Below are 16,183 nucleotides of genomic sequence, written 5' to 3'. Positions count from 1 at the left end.
AATCACATACATTATCGTCGCACCACCAAATCGAAGTCGAAATGTGCTACAACATGCGAAGTCTGTGCGGAAAAAAGTTCACTCACTTTTAAGGCACTTCCCCAATGTTCTCCATTTCACAGGTTCGGCTCATCCGACAAAGTGGTGTTTGTGATATGATAATTTTAGCAAGCCGAAATCGCACGAAGTTGCCGAAGGTGACGACATGTCTCAGAAGCTGCGAACAAATTTTCTGGAGAACATGACGTCGCGATCATCGGTTTGTTTACATAATTTTGGAGACAAAATGACAGACCAGTGATAATTGACATGGGCACTTCCCATTGGTTGGAATTTTACTGCATTGTTTGATATTAATGCATTGTTTGATCGGTCAATGCGATCCGGAGTTATGGCCATTTTAGTGATCCAGACCAGCACCGGTGAACTGGTCAAGTATAAAACTGAACCAAATTCTATCATGCGACACATGAAATTGCACCGAATTGTGTAACCTTTAGCATGGTTTACAAATTTTGTACGGAAATCAACACTGGATACCAGAAATTCCAAGATGGCGACCCCAAATTCAAGATGGCGAATGTTTAATAGAGTTTCAGGATCTAACACCATGCAATATGGAAAATATCTTATCTTATCTTATATATAAAAATGCAGTGGCATACGTGGGACCGCGCATAACTTGCGAACGGAAGGTCCGATTTTGGTCGTCTTAGTTTTGTTCTGTTAGTTTTCACCCAAGGAAGGTTTATGAGGCCTACCGGGGACATGGGTTTGGCTAGAAACTTGAAACGTCAAAAAACGCAGTAGGCAAGACAAAGTTTGCCGGGTACAGCTAGTTTGGTATAAGGAAGGTGTCCGGAGTCCAAAAATGAAGACCAGAATATCTAAGATGGCGGCTCCAACTTCAAGACGGCGGCTGTTTAATGACGTTAAAAGCTCTAAAACCATGCAATATGGGGTTTATCTGGTATGGGGAAGAAGTTTGGAGTTCAAAAATAACGATCAGAATATCCAAGATGGCAGTCCAAAATCCCAGATGGCAGCTCAAAATTCAAGATGGCGTCTGTTTAATGAAGTTTTAGGATCCAAAACCATGCAATATGGGTAAATTTGGTATGAGATGATGTCTGGAGACCAAAAACCAGAATATCCGGGATGGTGGTCTAAAATTTAATACGGTGGTCTAATATCCAAGCTGGCGGTTCCAAATTTAAGATGGCGGCTGTTTAATAGTGTTTTAGGCTCCTAAATCATGCAATATGAGTATATTTGTGGGGAAGATGTCTGGAGTCCTAAAAATGGCGACCAGAATATCCAAGATGGCGGTCTAAAATCCAATATGGCGGCTGAAAATTCAAAATGCAGGCTGTACAATGCTGTTTAGGCTCCAAAACCATGCAATATGGGTATATTTGGTATGGAGAAGATGTCTGAAGACCAAAAATAGCGAACAAAATTTCCTAAATTGCTGACCTAATCCAAAATGGCGGCTTTTTGTAAGAGTTTAAGCCTCAAACATCAAAAGCCAGATAAATGATATGATTTCTGGTACCAGAAAAAGTGCAAGTCAACATTTAACTTGGGTTTTGTTGAAATGGGTTTTCGAAGGCACGAGTGTCACCACCGCCTGGTTGATTAATTAGGGTTTTATACGATACGGAAGCTAATTTATAAATTAGTAATCGATACCAAAGTGGACATGTCCCAACGAATATCATGTTCGTCGACTTCCAAGGCGGTATATCGACCGCACAGAGATATGAAAAATCATGGACGAGAACAGCTTTCCCGTGAAGCTTAACAGACTGTTAAAAGTAACGATGGACGGTTTACAAAACAGAGTAAGAATTTCGAATAAACTATCCAGCTCATTCGGATCTCGACGGGGACGGCGACGAGGTGATGGACTTTCCTACCTACTATTCAACATCGCCCTGAAAGGTGTAATGCGATGAGCCGGGCTCAAAAGCTGGGATACGAGCTTCTTCAAATCCGGCCAATGTGTCTGTTTTGCGGATGACTTGGATATTATTGTGGAACGGTGGCCGAAATGTACACCCACCTGAAATGCACGTAGGTGAGACTGAGCGCGATAGGACGAGCATTAGCAGCAATGTTACGATAGACGTGGATAATTTCGAGGTGGTAGAATTCGTCTAGCTGTTAACAGCTGACAATAATGTAAGCCGTGAAATACGAAGGCGCATCATCAGTGGAAGTCGTGCCTACTAACGGGCTCCATAAGAAACTCGCACCAAATGTATCCTGTACAAGACGCTTATAAGACTGGTGATCCCCTACGGACACGAGACATGGACCATGCTAGAGGAGTACCTGCAAGCACTAGGAGTTTTCGAGCGACGCGTGCTAAGGACGATCCCGAGATGAACCCCGAGCTCGCTGCACTCCACGGTGAACCCAAAATCCTGAAAGAGCCCAAAGCTGGACGGATACGGTAGGCAGGACATGTTGCAAGAATACCGGACAACAACCCTGCAAAGTTGGTGCTAATCATCCGGTTGGTATGAAAAGGCGTGGAGCGCAGAGAGCACGATGGACCAGGTACAGTGTGATCTGACCAGCGTTGGGTGTGGCAAACGTTAGAGAGTCGCAGCTGCAAATCTAGTATTATGGGGGCAAATTGTTGATTCAGTATTATCATGAAATTGATGTTGAACTAAAGAAATGATAAGAAATGAAATGAATGCGGCACAGTTCGTGGGTTGCCGATTCGTAGACTTAATATGATAGAGTGAGCATACATACTGTGCTGCGACGTTGGAAGGAAGGAAGACGGCTTTTTCAACCCGTCGTCCTCCTCACTCCTCTTCTTGGTGTGACGTCTCCACTGGGACAAATCCTACTTCTCCGCTTATAAGTGAGAGCTTCCTCTTCCAATGACCATTTTGCATGTGTAAATCGTTAAGCAGGCATGAAGATACTCTATGTCCACGGAAGTCAAGGAAATTTGCTTTAGGAAAAGTTCCACTAGTAGAAATGTCTTTGGATCTTGTTGGATGTATTCTGCTTCACGAGCTTTAACCTTTAGATGAAATATTTCCCAGAAGGAAAACATCAGAAAGGATGTGATAAGACAACGGACAATCAAATAGTTCAAATGTTTCATCTAGTAAATGCTAACTTGTACAGATTATTATCACGACATCCTACATAAATCACATTTTGACCAACAACCAAGGGACTAGAAAAAACCTCCCCACCCAACTTCAACAACCCAATGATTTCCCCACTCAGCAAGCAAACTAAATTGACCCATCCGGATGTGCTGCACACCACAGCCAATCCGTTTGCAATGCATGGCGTCGCATAGATCGGCGACTGTAAAGGTAATTTCCATTTCTGAACAGGACTTTCTGAGCACTTACCTGTCCAGCTGTAACAGTAGAGGTGCTTGTCGTGGCAACCGAACAAAATTTCGGCCGTTCGTCCGTTATCAGGATATAGAACTTGTGGAGAGGAGAACACGTTTCCTTCGCTGGAAATTTGCCACAACTGAAATACGAAAATGATATTTATTGAGAACGATAATTTACAATTAATTAATTTCTTACCTTTGAACCGCATTCGCCAGACAAACAGTGCAAGGTTCCTTGCACTTCCGCCACCAAAACTGCATCAAACTGCTGCAGAAATGTGGCATTGGCGAAAACAGGAGTTGGAAGTTTGCCTTCCCATTCGACCGCGGATCCACTTGCAGTGTTGAAGCAACAGTACGATCCATCAAGCGTGGCTACGAAAGCTCTTCCGGGGCCAACGGAAATTGGGGATGATAGGATACCTTTGGAGCCCAGACGAGACTTCCACATCAAGGCTCCGTTCTGAAACATAAAAAAAGTTATGTTATGTAGTTGCTTGAAGTTTTCCAACTGTATTGATTAGAACAATCATTCTAGAGATACGAATGTGAAATAACTAAAAGATTATAGTTGTTTTCATCGTACTCTTGTGTACTGTTAACCATAAAATCTCGGCTGTTCTAAACAGGTGACCCCGAGACGAGTCCGTATGAAGTTGATCATCAATATTAAGTTCTTTTCTCGATCAGCCAAGATAGCAGTGTAGTGTCGGTCGGTAGCGATTGTCTCAATTGGCTAAGAATAACACTACGGACCGCCTGTTCCGGTGGTAAGAGTCCACCACCAGGTGACCCCTAATTCATGGTGTGATGCGGCTTCATGCTTACCGTGCCTAGGAATGAATATCTAGGGGGTCTATATCACTAACGGAGCCTGTGGAGCACCAGGGCGCCCTCCATAGTATTTTGTCCCTACTGCGCTGACCGGAGCAATACTGCAGTGGACCTTGTGTTTCTCCGAGACAATCAGCTGCCCTTCTTAAGTCTCAAAGTAAAAGGTAAAATATGAGCGGGATTATGAAGATGTTTTGATTAGTTTAAATTTTCACCTATATGGCGGTTTACACAGTGTATTCTGTGTAATCTCGCCTTTGGCGTTTTCCAATTGATACCGATCTGGTTTCAAAACTGCTGTTCTTTTTTGTGCTGTGATTGTAAAGAGTTTAATCTTACCTAGATTGGGCAGTGACTACGGTTAGAATAGCTCAGTATTACCCGTTGCAAGAAAATAGAGAGCGAAAAAGGTGAAAAGTCGCTAATAGACCTCCGCTGGTATGTTTAATCGTTATGGTGTCTTCTACAATAAGTGCGCGAATTGGCCAAGTAATACTGCGCCGAAAACACCGAATTGAGATATCTTACAGGCGGAGATGTATGGGCGCTTGCGCGTACAAATTTTCGCGCAACGCATAATACAATCTTCAGCATGAATGAACTACAACGATCAATCTTTCCAGACTTATGCATAATTGGAACAGCCTAAGTGGCCTTAGTCCAAGAACCTTAGTTTCGTAAGGGGAATTTCTATCTAGGAAACCTTGTGAACCCAGCATTTGCAACTTTCAGTAAAAATGAAATGACAAACACGCGTGCCCTGATTCGAGCCTGTGTGCTTGTCAACAACGCAATCGTTGCTACACTCGTCTCTGAATTAACCACCAGAGATGTATGTATGTGCTTTTCACAATTGATGAATCAATAGGAAATTCGTCTATTGTTCGGTTTATTTACCGCATGATGAACCATCCCCTACGGATGCTCTCAAGCAAGTCATGTCATCGCATACTGCATTTCAAGAGGCCTTCCGCTAACTGTTGGCAGTGATGCTAATGCTCACCATATCATCTGGGGCAGCTTAGACATTAATTGAGCGGCTCCAGTTTGATGGAATACTTAAGTAGTACAGATCTAAACATAACTTACTTAATTACTTAACATACGGAACCGCTAAACCTTAATGGTATCTGCCAGAGAGGAAATGTTAGACATAACGCTTTGCTCTAGTAGAATTAGTCACGAGCTGACCTATTAGCATTTGTCAGATGAAGAATCTTTAGCTGACAATCGCTACATATTGTTTGAACATGTGAATGTTACTTCGCAACTTTTCCATTTCAGGAATCCCCGGTCAACCAACTGGAATCTCTTTACTGATTTGGTTGCGGCCAAACTCCATGGATACTCACCATCTATTGACACTCCAATCCAAGTGAGTTAGATGATGCCGTTGATACAACAACGACATTTATCCAGGAAGCTTTTGAAGAAGCTTGCCCTCGCGGGCTGTGAAGACTACAAGAGGAACCCCTTGGTGCAACTTTGATCTGGCGAAGCTCAGGAAACAATGTAGAAAGAGTTGGAACAGACGACGTTCTGCTGGATCGAAGGCTTTCAGGTCGACTCGCAAGGCTACCAGAAAGCTCTTCGGTCTGCTTCGGTCGAGTTGAGTGAAGTCAGTCGGTTAAACAAAATCCTTGCGAAATCTAAGGATTTCCGGGTGAACGAACTTCGTTTGCCAAATGGCGATCTGACTTCCTCTGATGAGGAAGTTCTGGAATGCTTATTCAGTACACATCTTCCCGGATGTGTGGATATTACCTCTTCTGATGAACTTGATGTTTTTCTTATAGTTATGACTCTCTGGCTTCGGTTCGGAGTATCATAACTTTAGAATCGATTGAATGGGCACTAAATAGCTTTGCTCCTTTTAAAGCTCCTGGGGCAGATGGAATTTATCCTATTTTACTTCAGAAGGGATATGATCATTTCAAACATGTTTTGAAACAACTACTTGTTTGCAGTTTTGCTACAGGGTATATTCCCAAATCCTGGCGGGATATTACTGTAAAGTTTTTTTTTCCAAAAGTGGGTCGTGCGTCGTATGAAGAAGCGAGGAGTTTCAGACCTATTCGTTTGACCACTTTTCTTCTGAAATGCTTAGAACGCATTGTCGATCATCACATCCGTGATGTTCATTTGGCCAACGTGCCTGTTCATGTGAACCAACATGCCTAACAATCTGGTAAGTCCACTGTGACTCTTTTACACAAGGTTGTTTACGATATCGAGAAAGCATTCGCTCAAAAGCAATCTTGTTTGAGTGTTTTCTTAGATATCGAGGGTGCCTTTGACAACGTGCCTTTCGATGCCATATTGGAAGCCGCACGGGGTCATGGCATATCACCTACGATTTCCAATTGGATTCACCAAATGCTCAAAAACCGACATCTCTTCTCGACATTGAATCAAGCGGCGATTAGAAAATTGAGTATTTGTGGATGCCCCTAAGGGGGAGTCTTATCACCACTTTTGTGGAATCTCGTAGCAGATACGCTATTGAGGCAACTCAATATTAGCAGTTTTCCTACTTATGGTTTTGCCGACGACTACCTAACATTGTTAGTCGGTATGTGCATCAGCACCCTTTTCGATCTGATGCAAAACGCTCTTCAGGTAGTTGAGGGTTGGTGTCGCCAATATGGCCTTGCGGTAAATCCGAGTAAAACATCTATTGTTCTTTTCACGGAAAAACGAAACCATGATGGTGTTCGACCTTTACGTCTCTTTGATTCTGAAATCAATGTAACTGAACAGATAAAGTACGTTGGAGTCATTCTTGATTCCAAGCTTTCCTGGACACCTCATGTTGAGTTCAGAATCAAGAAAGCTTGTATGGCCTTCGGGCAATGCCGACGAAGCTTTGGTACAACTTGGGGGTCAAACCCAATTATATCAAATGGATTTACACAACTGTTATTCGTCCAATATTGGCCTATGGATGTCTTGTTGTCTTGTGTGGTGGCAAAAGGGCGAAGTGAGAACGGTCCAATCAAAGTTAAGCCATCTCCAAAGGATGTGCTTAATGGCGATGTCTGGAGCGTTCTTTTCAACTCCTACGGCAGCGCTCGAAGTTCTCTTTGACGTTGCCCCACTACACATTCATCTCAAACAATAAGCACTTTCTTGCACTTACCGCCTATGGGTACTCGGTTTACTAGAGGAAATTCCTGTGAACCGCTGATCAACACACACCTCGTTGTTTCCACTTTTGGTGAATTAGGACAAAGTTATCCTTGCTCCAAGTGATCTTACAATTGCTTGTAATTTGGCATATAGGACATTTTCCACCAAAATCCCTTCCCGGGAAGAGTGGACATCTGGTTATCTGGAGAGACGAATACAACAGATGAATAAGCCGCTCTTAAGCTTGGTTTTGAATCGTTTGGCTGGATAAGCTGTTATTCAGCTGTCATTGTTACTTGGGTGACGTCTCCCGTCTCGAAGGTCGAGCTGGTGCTGGTGTCCACTCTCGTGAGCTAAGGCTACATCAGTCTTACTCACTTAGTAGACACTGCACCGTTTTTCCGGTAGAGATCTTTGCTCTTATGTGTCAGCAACACGTAATGGGTAAAGTAATGTAGGGTGGGGCGGGGCAAGATGGGTCGCGGGGCAAGATGGGTCAGTGCCATTTTCGGGCGCATTACTCATGTTTTGATTATGTTAATAATTTTGTTCGATGACCAGCATGAATATACAAAAGTTTGGGGCATTGATTGAAAAATTATTCACTCTCATTGGAAATAAAAAATAAAATGGTTTTTTGCCATTTTTCTTATGCGATACATTCCATATAATCTCCATATAAACGGTCGCGGGGCAAGATGGGTCACCTTCAATTTTGAACGTATTTTTGGAGCATTCAAAAGTTATTTATTTTTTATTACAAGACTATCTCATAAATGACTTCAATCAAGCGGAATGAACGCTCAAAATTATAACATAAAATTATGATAATTTTTTAGTAAAAACATCGATTTTCAAGTCGCCTCAGGACCACTCAAATCGTAAAGTTTTTTATATTGCAAATAAATTTATAAAATGTTTACTAGTAGCTCTTGATTACTCAGTATGGATATGGAGCATATATGAATGCGGAACAAATCTTATATTTTGACGTTTTTCGTTGAGAAAATGTGAATTACTTAAAAGGTGACCCATCTTGCCCCGCACTTTTTTCACGGCGCAAAATCGATCACTTTTTAAAACTGCTTGTTTCACGTTATATTTTGTATTTAATGAACTTTTTATCGACTTTTAGCATAGCTAACTAGTGTATTAAAGAGTAGCGGACGAATGCAAACCAATACGATTTGTATTTACGAAGTTATGGTGATCCATCCTTAAGCGACCCATCTTGCCCCGCCCCACCCTACTTCTGTTCAGATAGCCAGGCTACTACACTAGTTTACAGCATTTTTGAACTCGGTAAGCTGATGATCATTTTTGGTGTAGAATCATGCCCTGAGTTCGAAAACGCGAAGGAAAAAAATTACAGTAGAGCGGAAAATTTTTCGACTTTCCATACAAGGTTGACGGTTTGAAATCGATTTTTGTTCTATTTTTAAGCAACGTCGCTCACTTCACACACCTCATTCTCCGTAATCAATGCTCCGATTGAGCTGAATTTTTTACTGTAACTCGCCTACATATGATATGTCAAATAAACGTCGAGAAAGAATTTTTAAGTTGGTTTTTTCTTATTGAAAAAAATACATTTCTTCAAAAAAATTAGGGAATTTTGCTAAAATTTAAGAAGATCGTCCCTAAAACTCGCCAATATCTTGAATTTCATCAATCTGACGCAAAACCTGTATTCAGATGATCGAATGGTATTGTATTCAGCTTTTAATTTATGGAAAAAGATTTAAAATTGGTTGAACAAAACGCAATATATTTGAATTTTAGTAAATTACATATTTTGAAAAGTTGCAAAACTCGATATTGAGCTAAATCTCAAAAACTGTTCTACTTTAAATTTTTTGAAGGTCGGTTTCGAAATCAGCACTAAATTGTGCTTCAAAAATTTTGGTCGTTGACAGAAGTTCACGACTTTCGTTTTATTTTGTAAACTTTTGCTATTAAAGCACTTGCTTCGGCCAACTCTAGGTCGGAATTAGTTATCGCTTGTCGAACTCAAATCGAGGAGCTTAAATCAGCAAACGCTGTTCAGTGAACACCTTGTATCATTACCTGGCCTTATTTCTCACATCGCTGGAAATGAAATGGCTGATGAGTAAGCTCTCACCGGAACATCACATGACTTCAATGGCCTTGAGCTAGCCATTCCGGTCACTTCGATGTTGGATAAAGCTTCAGATTAATAATTTGGCAAGTTGAAACGGGTGGGGTAAGAACACAGCGGATTAACTTGATGTTATCTAATCATGATAAACAATTTAAATGTCCTAGCATTTGAATTAAACATAGACAAAGAAAAGTTCAACCAATTGTGTTGAAATCATGTTCAAAACTTAGACTAAAAACTATAGAATAAGGCTTTGTTTCTTCCGTTTATCCGGAAAGACACCATCGTCCAGAAATCTCTGCATCGTAGATCAGAACATATCGAGAGCATTTAAAATGACGGATTTATGGACAGGTTAGTAAATAATTTACCTTTAGAATGATTGTATGTTTAGATAGTTAAAACAGTTTGAACAATATGTACATTACCATATCCAATGCAAACAAGTTATGCTCCGTGGCATAGCTTCCGAAGATTATCACAGATTCCTCCACCAGAGCTCTACATTTGATCATTCCGCCGGAATCGAAGCTCCATCGGATGGTGCCTGTCCACAGGTCGAAGCAGTACAGCAACCCATCGTAACATCCAACGAGTCCTTCATCGCCGCGGTAGCTTACGGCGCTCTCTATTCGATCCGGGAGAATCAACTGCGTGACGATCTGGTTCGTGTCGATGTCCACTACCAACAGCTTGTGCGAGTGGCTCCCAACGGCGACGATCCGAAGGTTATGCTTGACGCTGTGGAATTCGGTAGGACTTGCATCGATGCATTTGTCCATGTTGAAGCGAGATTGGACGACTATTTTTGTACTAAGGGGTTGTGTTTGTTCCGAGGTGGTTGGCTGCGGCGAAGATGGGGGTGCCTCATGGGGAAGTCCCTCCAGGTACTTCAGGACATCTTTTAAAGGTATAGATTTGTCTAACAGCATTCCAATCAAATTTGGAATGCAAGTCTTTGAGCAGTCTTGTAGTGATGTGGAGATTTGCAATGCTTGAATGGATGTTCCTCCGGCGTCTATGAAGGAACCTTCGATATCAAATTTGGCGCGCTTTGAATTCAGGGTTTCAGAAGATTGTACATGAACGCCAAGCAGTTTGGAGATCTCCCGAGAGAAAAGATCTTTCAAATTTATTCTAGGCGTAATAACCTTGATTTGTAACTGCTCAAGACACTTTTTACGGTTGACTTTACCATGGTCAGAAAGAAGTAACTCCTTTACCTCTATAAGGTCGTCAGGCATTTCTTCTGCCATCAGTTTATCCTCCAGAAACATTCTGATGTCGTTCTCCTGAACATTGCCACCGGAAATGTAGAAGAGTGCAATCCTATGCCCAACTGGATCAAAAATGGCACAGCTCTTTGAGACTGCCGCGCATTGATCTGCACATCGTTCCAGCCATCCCAAATTAACCCGGATGCCCAATCGCTTCACCGTTTCGTCACCACGCCCCAAATAGTAGAACTTCCCATCCGATTGCAGTTCCACTAAATCTCCCGTAGATCTATAGCAGATCGCCTCACTCCTTAGAACATCGCCCGGAGGTTCGTCGCCTATGACACATTTCCGAACGGAACTTCCAATGTGCAAGTTCCCTCGTACAGGCTTGGCAGTGCTCTCCAGATCTAACACTTCACCGGTGTCGACGTCTCGGAGCTGGAACACGGTCAAGTCATCCAGAGGACTGCCAAGGGACGTGCCGACATTTGAACCGCCAGTTTCTGCTCCAACAAGCTCGATGGATGCCCAACAGGACACTTCAGTGATGCCGTAAATGTTGTAAACCTTGACGACAGACTCGGATGGAATCGACAGCCAACTGGGGAATGGCTCACCGCCCAGAATCAGGTGCCTGAAGTTGTGTGGAAAAAGGCACATGATTAGGAATCTTCAACTTATCCTGATGCAAACGGCGCATTTGCACCAAACTTGCAGAAACAGTGCACTAAATCTTACCTCAAGGAGCTGCCGCGTCCCAGCAGCACATCTCGGATAGCCTCATCGCTCCATTGTCGCAACAACGAAGGCGTAATCTGCATAACAGTCACCTCGCTCCGCTCGAACACCACCCTTCGCAACCGACCAGCATCCAATCGGAGCTCGTTTTCCACCAGAACCAGGCAAGCCCCGTTTCGCAGTGCCAGAAACACATCTACCACAAACGGATCGAAAGTCGGCGGACAGGACATCAGAATGCGGTCCGTTTCGTGGACGTTCAGTAACTTTTCCAGTGCAAGTAGGTTCGGCAGAATGCACTGAGTTGGAACGCGTACCAGTTTGGGCGGACCGGTGCTGCCGGAAGTAGCAATACAATAGGCAGCTTCCGGTCCGAACGTTTTCGAACTTTTTGATTCGAAGTTGAACTGTAGGAGCACTATCTGCTCTCCGAGCAGACTAAGCTCGCTTATAATTTTGAAGTTCTGGTATTCTGGACAGCTTATGATATACTGGGCATCAGACTTGCGGAAAAAGCAGTGATTTGCTGGTATACTTTCCAACACTGTGAGGAGCGCATCAGTTTTCCACCACTGAAACTTCACGCTACAGAACGCTGCTTTGCTCAGGTGGATGCTGAAATACATATTCAAATCAAACTGTAACACTCACATGAAGTAGTCAATTAGGTAAAGACTGGAACTTACCCAGAAATGATGGCGATCAGTGCTGGCGAGTGGGCCAAAGTAACCCCAAGGTAGTGTTCTTCAAGTCGGTTTTTCGCAATAACTTTTTGTACCTCACCGACGGCCTCCCGAAGCTGACCGTATGAGATAGTCAGCACTTGGTTTTCATCCCGAAAATGTTTGATGGCACTGTTCGATCGAAATTCACTGAACACTTCCGGTTTCAACATCTTTTCTGGTTGCAAAATCGCCGGCGGATTTAGCGCTGATGGCGCGCGGCGCGTGTCCATTTGCGTTTGTTTTTGTTTTGCTGCCGTTTGCAATTTCGGCGGGCGTCGCGACGCTTGCTTGAAATATTTCATCGTTTCCCTTTAATAACACATTCGGTTTAATTTATTCAGATTTGGGTAAGTTTTAAACGAAAAATAAGAGTTAAGCACAGACAAACAGACGTCTACTCGCTTCCAATTACATAATTCACTTTTTAATGATAAGTTCAAACATTCTGTAGTTCGCAAACCGTTCGTTCACGGCGTTTTGGCTCCTGTTTGAGGTTTGCTGACTAGCGCCTCCTACTACCTAAGCGGTTTGTGATACGATGTGATCTGCATTGAGCAATCATGTTTTGGTGACGGTGATTTCAATCGCGATTTGTTTCAAGTGATACGTCTGTTAAATGCTGCAAAACGGTGAGTCGATAAAGGTGAGCGTCCAATTATTGCAGACTACACCTCAAATTGGACTATCACACTTTTTTTGGTACGCCTAAAAAGTGTGATAAAAGTGCACATTTGCCTCGGATCGTCTCGACGTCTTCGGTGCACTTATTCCTCCATTTACAAGGAATAAGTGCACCGAAGACCTCAATTCGATCCGAGGTATCCCTGCGCTGTAATCACACTTTGAAGGTGTGTGCACATTATTGTGTCAGTCCAATTTGGGGTGCAGTCAGCAATATTGGTGATTTTATGTTGCATCAAGAAGAAGATCAAAAGCGATGATGTTTTGAAAAACCCCTATCCCTATAACACAGGGGAACATTTTAAAATGCCTCTGTAAAATATAAAACAAAATCTAATTAAAAACGGTTTGATGTATAGCAAGGTGCAGCGGCATTTATATTCTAAAAATGCGTCATTTCCATCTATGTTCGATGCATTCAAATATTTTTCGAGTGCAAAACTTGATTGCAAAATTCTACGTGTGGGCACTAGTGTGGGTCATCGGAAGCGTTTTCTCAGATCAAAGCTTTTCTGGTTCCGTTTCAGGTCCTGAGTATCTGTGCAAAATTTGAGCACGATCGGTTGCGTCTACACTTTGCGCATTGCAATTGAAATTTGTATGGGGTTTTGTATGGGAAAACATACTTTTTTGCGTTTTAGCCATAAGTTGAAAAATTTTGTCTGAAACCTTTTACCCGATACTGTTAAATGATAGCCTAGGATTTTCTGAAGAACTTCGTTAAAGACCGCAAAGCGATCCGATGCTTGTGAAAATTGTTATAACCAACGAAGCGCATGCATGTGTTTATGTTTTAACATGTAAAGGAATAACAATAGCAACAAAATCATGATGTTTCGCCAAGCAATGCCAACGCTATAACTTTTTTCATAAGCGTCAGATCACTTCGCGGTCTTCGATAAAGTTTTTCAGGACACCCTAGGCTATGTTTTCACTTTAACGGTTACACGGTTTTAGACAAATTCGAGCTTGTTATGAGATAAATGCAAAAAAGTGTGTTTTCCCATGTAAAAACCCCATACAAACTTCAAACGCGTTGCGCAAAACGTAGACATAACCGATCGTGTTCAAATTTTGCACACTTATTTGGAATCAAAAAAGCTTCGATCTGATAGGATACCATTGAATTTTTCATTTTTCCATATAAACGATGACCCACTCTAGTGGGCACATGGAAACAAGATGTGGATTTTTTTAGCCTACTGTTCCCGAAATTCAAAAACCATTACAGAAACCGAAAAATAAATAGATACGCTTGTTTGCCTGTGAATTAAACATTCTTCAATGTTATTTCTTTATTCGACAGAAAACGAAAAAACCGGCAAAATTTCAATCGATCCGCTTTTAATGATACTAGATTTTAGGACTTCTATCTTGTTTGACTCGATCGAATTTTCATTAGTATCAAATTGATGTTGTTTCTTGAGTTTTTCTTTCCTTGTCAAATATTCGCGACTACGAAGGTTGATGAGCCGGGAAACACTCTTTCTTCCTACGGGGTTTCTTATGGGAGTATGAGTGGAAAAAAAGCAAAGAATCTTCCCTACTTCACCTTCGTAGTCCCCAATTTGACCCTGTGTACTTCAGACCTTAGTTCCACCTTTTTGAAGCATTCACCACCAGTCTGACCTTCGCTGCTTCGCGTTTTAGGCGGGTGAATAGCTCTGTCGCCGTTCCAAATGTTCTGCCGATCTCGCTGCCGATGATATCTTAGTCGTCAGCGAAACAAATTGACCGGAAATGATGAAGTCCCGGGATATTGAATGAGCGACAGGGAATCCGCTTACAATTTCTAAATCTGTTGGGTATACGTTTGCATTGGCGTCCTATATGGTTGGACAAGCTGGTAGAGTATGGTATTTCATCTCTGCGATAGACCTGTGCGCCGCCGCGCCACGCCGCTGCCGCCGACAGTTTTTGTCCCACGCCGACGCCGACCGAGGTATCGGCGGCGCGCCATACGCCGCTGTTTGTCACGCCGCCGCTTTTCATTTTTCGCGCCGATGATCAGTACACGATCAAAATTAAGTTTATAATAAATAAAGTTGAGATAAAAAAAATCTCGCGATCACTATCGTAAGAGATTGATCACAATCATTAATTTCTCAGAACAAACATTCACATCTCTCCAGAAGTTTCCAGAAGTCTTCAGCGGAACAAGGATTCAGTGATGCCTCCTGGAGATTCACCTCGGATTCCTCCAGAAAAATGTTCAGGGATGTCTCCAGGATGATTTTTTTTTTCAAAAGATTGTCACCTGCTACAAAATAGCATGCAACAGATTTTTATATAAATGCCGTGGAATGGATGATCCCAGATCAAAAGGAATGTTGGGGTTCCCAATTATGTACCGCAGAACACTCACCATCAGAACCACAGAACCCATCGTCGATAGCCGATCGAAGATCGGCAAAACACTCAAATGAGTAACTACCTGTCTATGCGGTGGGACAACAGACCATTAGGCCGGTCTCACAAATCTGGCTACCTGAAACCCGATGCACAGAACTCAGTTAAGATCTAATTGTACTAAAACTGATCGTTAAAAGAAACCACTCAATTGCCGATCAACCTTTTTTATCGTGCAGTGGTGGATATAGATCTGTATGAGAGCTGAGTTCAATCCTCTAAACCAAACTATCTACGAGTAGTACGATTAGTTCCGATTGACCCGTTCTGCACCAAAGAACACAAGATTGTGCTGAAGAATACCTCAAACAAGTGCGGTGAACAAGATTAAGTCCCCTGTGGGGTTATTAGATAGTTTCTTTCTTTCGGAACTTTGCATGCGTAGCATGCGTAGTATGGAGTAGATCAAAAGTGTAATGAGATCGGTAAGAAACCCAATAAAAGTGAAGTGGCCAGAACCATTACATATCCGTTGATCCCACCCTACGCCTATTTGTTAATGCCACCGAATGTGTCGTCGTGGAAGATCCGGTGAAGGCCAAGGTCGGCAAACTGCATGTGCGGTCCGCAGTCGTGCCGTGAAACCGCCTGGCTGGCTCCGGTGTACACCGTCCGGGGCCCGATGACTTCGCCGTTGGGATACACAGATATACTTTTACATACTTACAACACTAGCCGATAAGTACAACCATTTAGATTTAAGTTGATTCGTGGGGGGGTGGTGTGGAGGGGGGAAATAAAGGGGTTTTTGCATGTAAAATTTCAATATTCTTTTTTTTATCTGGTGATTTCGCGGATTAGAATCGTTAACCCTCTAATACCCAACCCCGCCTTTAGACGGGGTATAGTTTGAGCATTTTAGTAAATTTTTTTTTCGTGGGAAATCAAAATTTTTATATTTTTGGCTGATATTTAGGACTGTTTTGTATATCTCAAAATTGTTTTT

General features: G+C 42.5%; 1 protein-coding gene across 2 annotated transcripts; it reads right to left on the bottom strand.

Annotated features, from left to right (window-relative positions):
• Positions 1 to 3,042: 3,042 nt before the first annotated feature.
• LOC115258034 (beta-alanine-activating enzyme) lies at positions 3,043 to 13,507 on the bottom strand. Of its 2 annotated transcripts, none has more exons than XM_062851410.1 (5): positions 12,109 to 12,238; positions 11,423 to 12,060; positions 9,893 to 11,318; positions 3,576 to 3,842; positions 3,043 to 3,516 (listed from the first exon to the last, which is right to left on the bottom strand). In XM_062851410.1, exons 2-5 carry the CDS (start codon positions 12,046 to 12,048, stop codon positions 3,127 to 3,129), a joined length of 2,709 nt encoding a protein of 902 aa, XP_062707394.1. In that variant the 5' UTR covers positions 12,049 to 12,060; positions 12,109 to 12,238; the 3' UTR covers positions 3,043 to 3,126. The 2 variants fall into 2 exon arrangements, with proteins under 2 accessions (XP_062707394.1, XP_029713888.2); XM_029858028.2 differs by having other exon boundaries at positions 3,044 to 3,516; positions 11,423 to 12,037; positions 12,109 to 13,507.
• Positions 13,508 to 16,183: the final 2,676 nt, after the last annotated feature.

Source organism: Aedes albopictus, chromosome 2 (assembly GCF_035046485.1).
Source record: "Aedes albopictus strain Foshan chromosome 2, AalbF5, whole genome shotgun sequence".
Taxonomy (NCBI): domain Eukaryota; kingdom Metazoa; phylum Arthropoda; class Insecta; order Diptera; family Culicidae; genus Aedes; species Aedes albopictus.
Note: the sequence above shows the minus strand (reverse complement) of the source record. Positions and strands in the feature narration are given on the sequence as shown.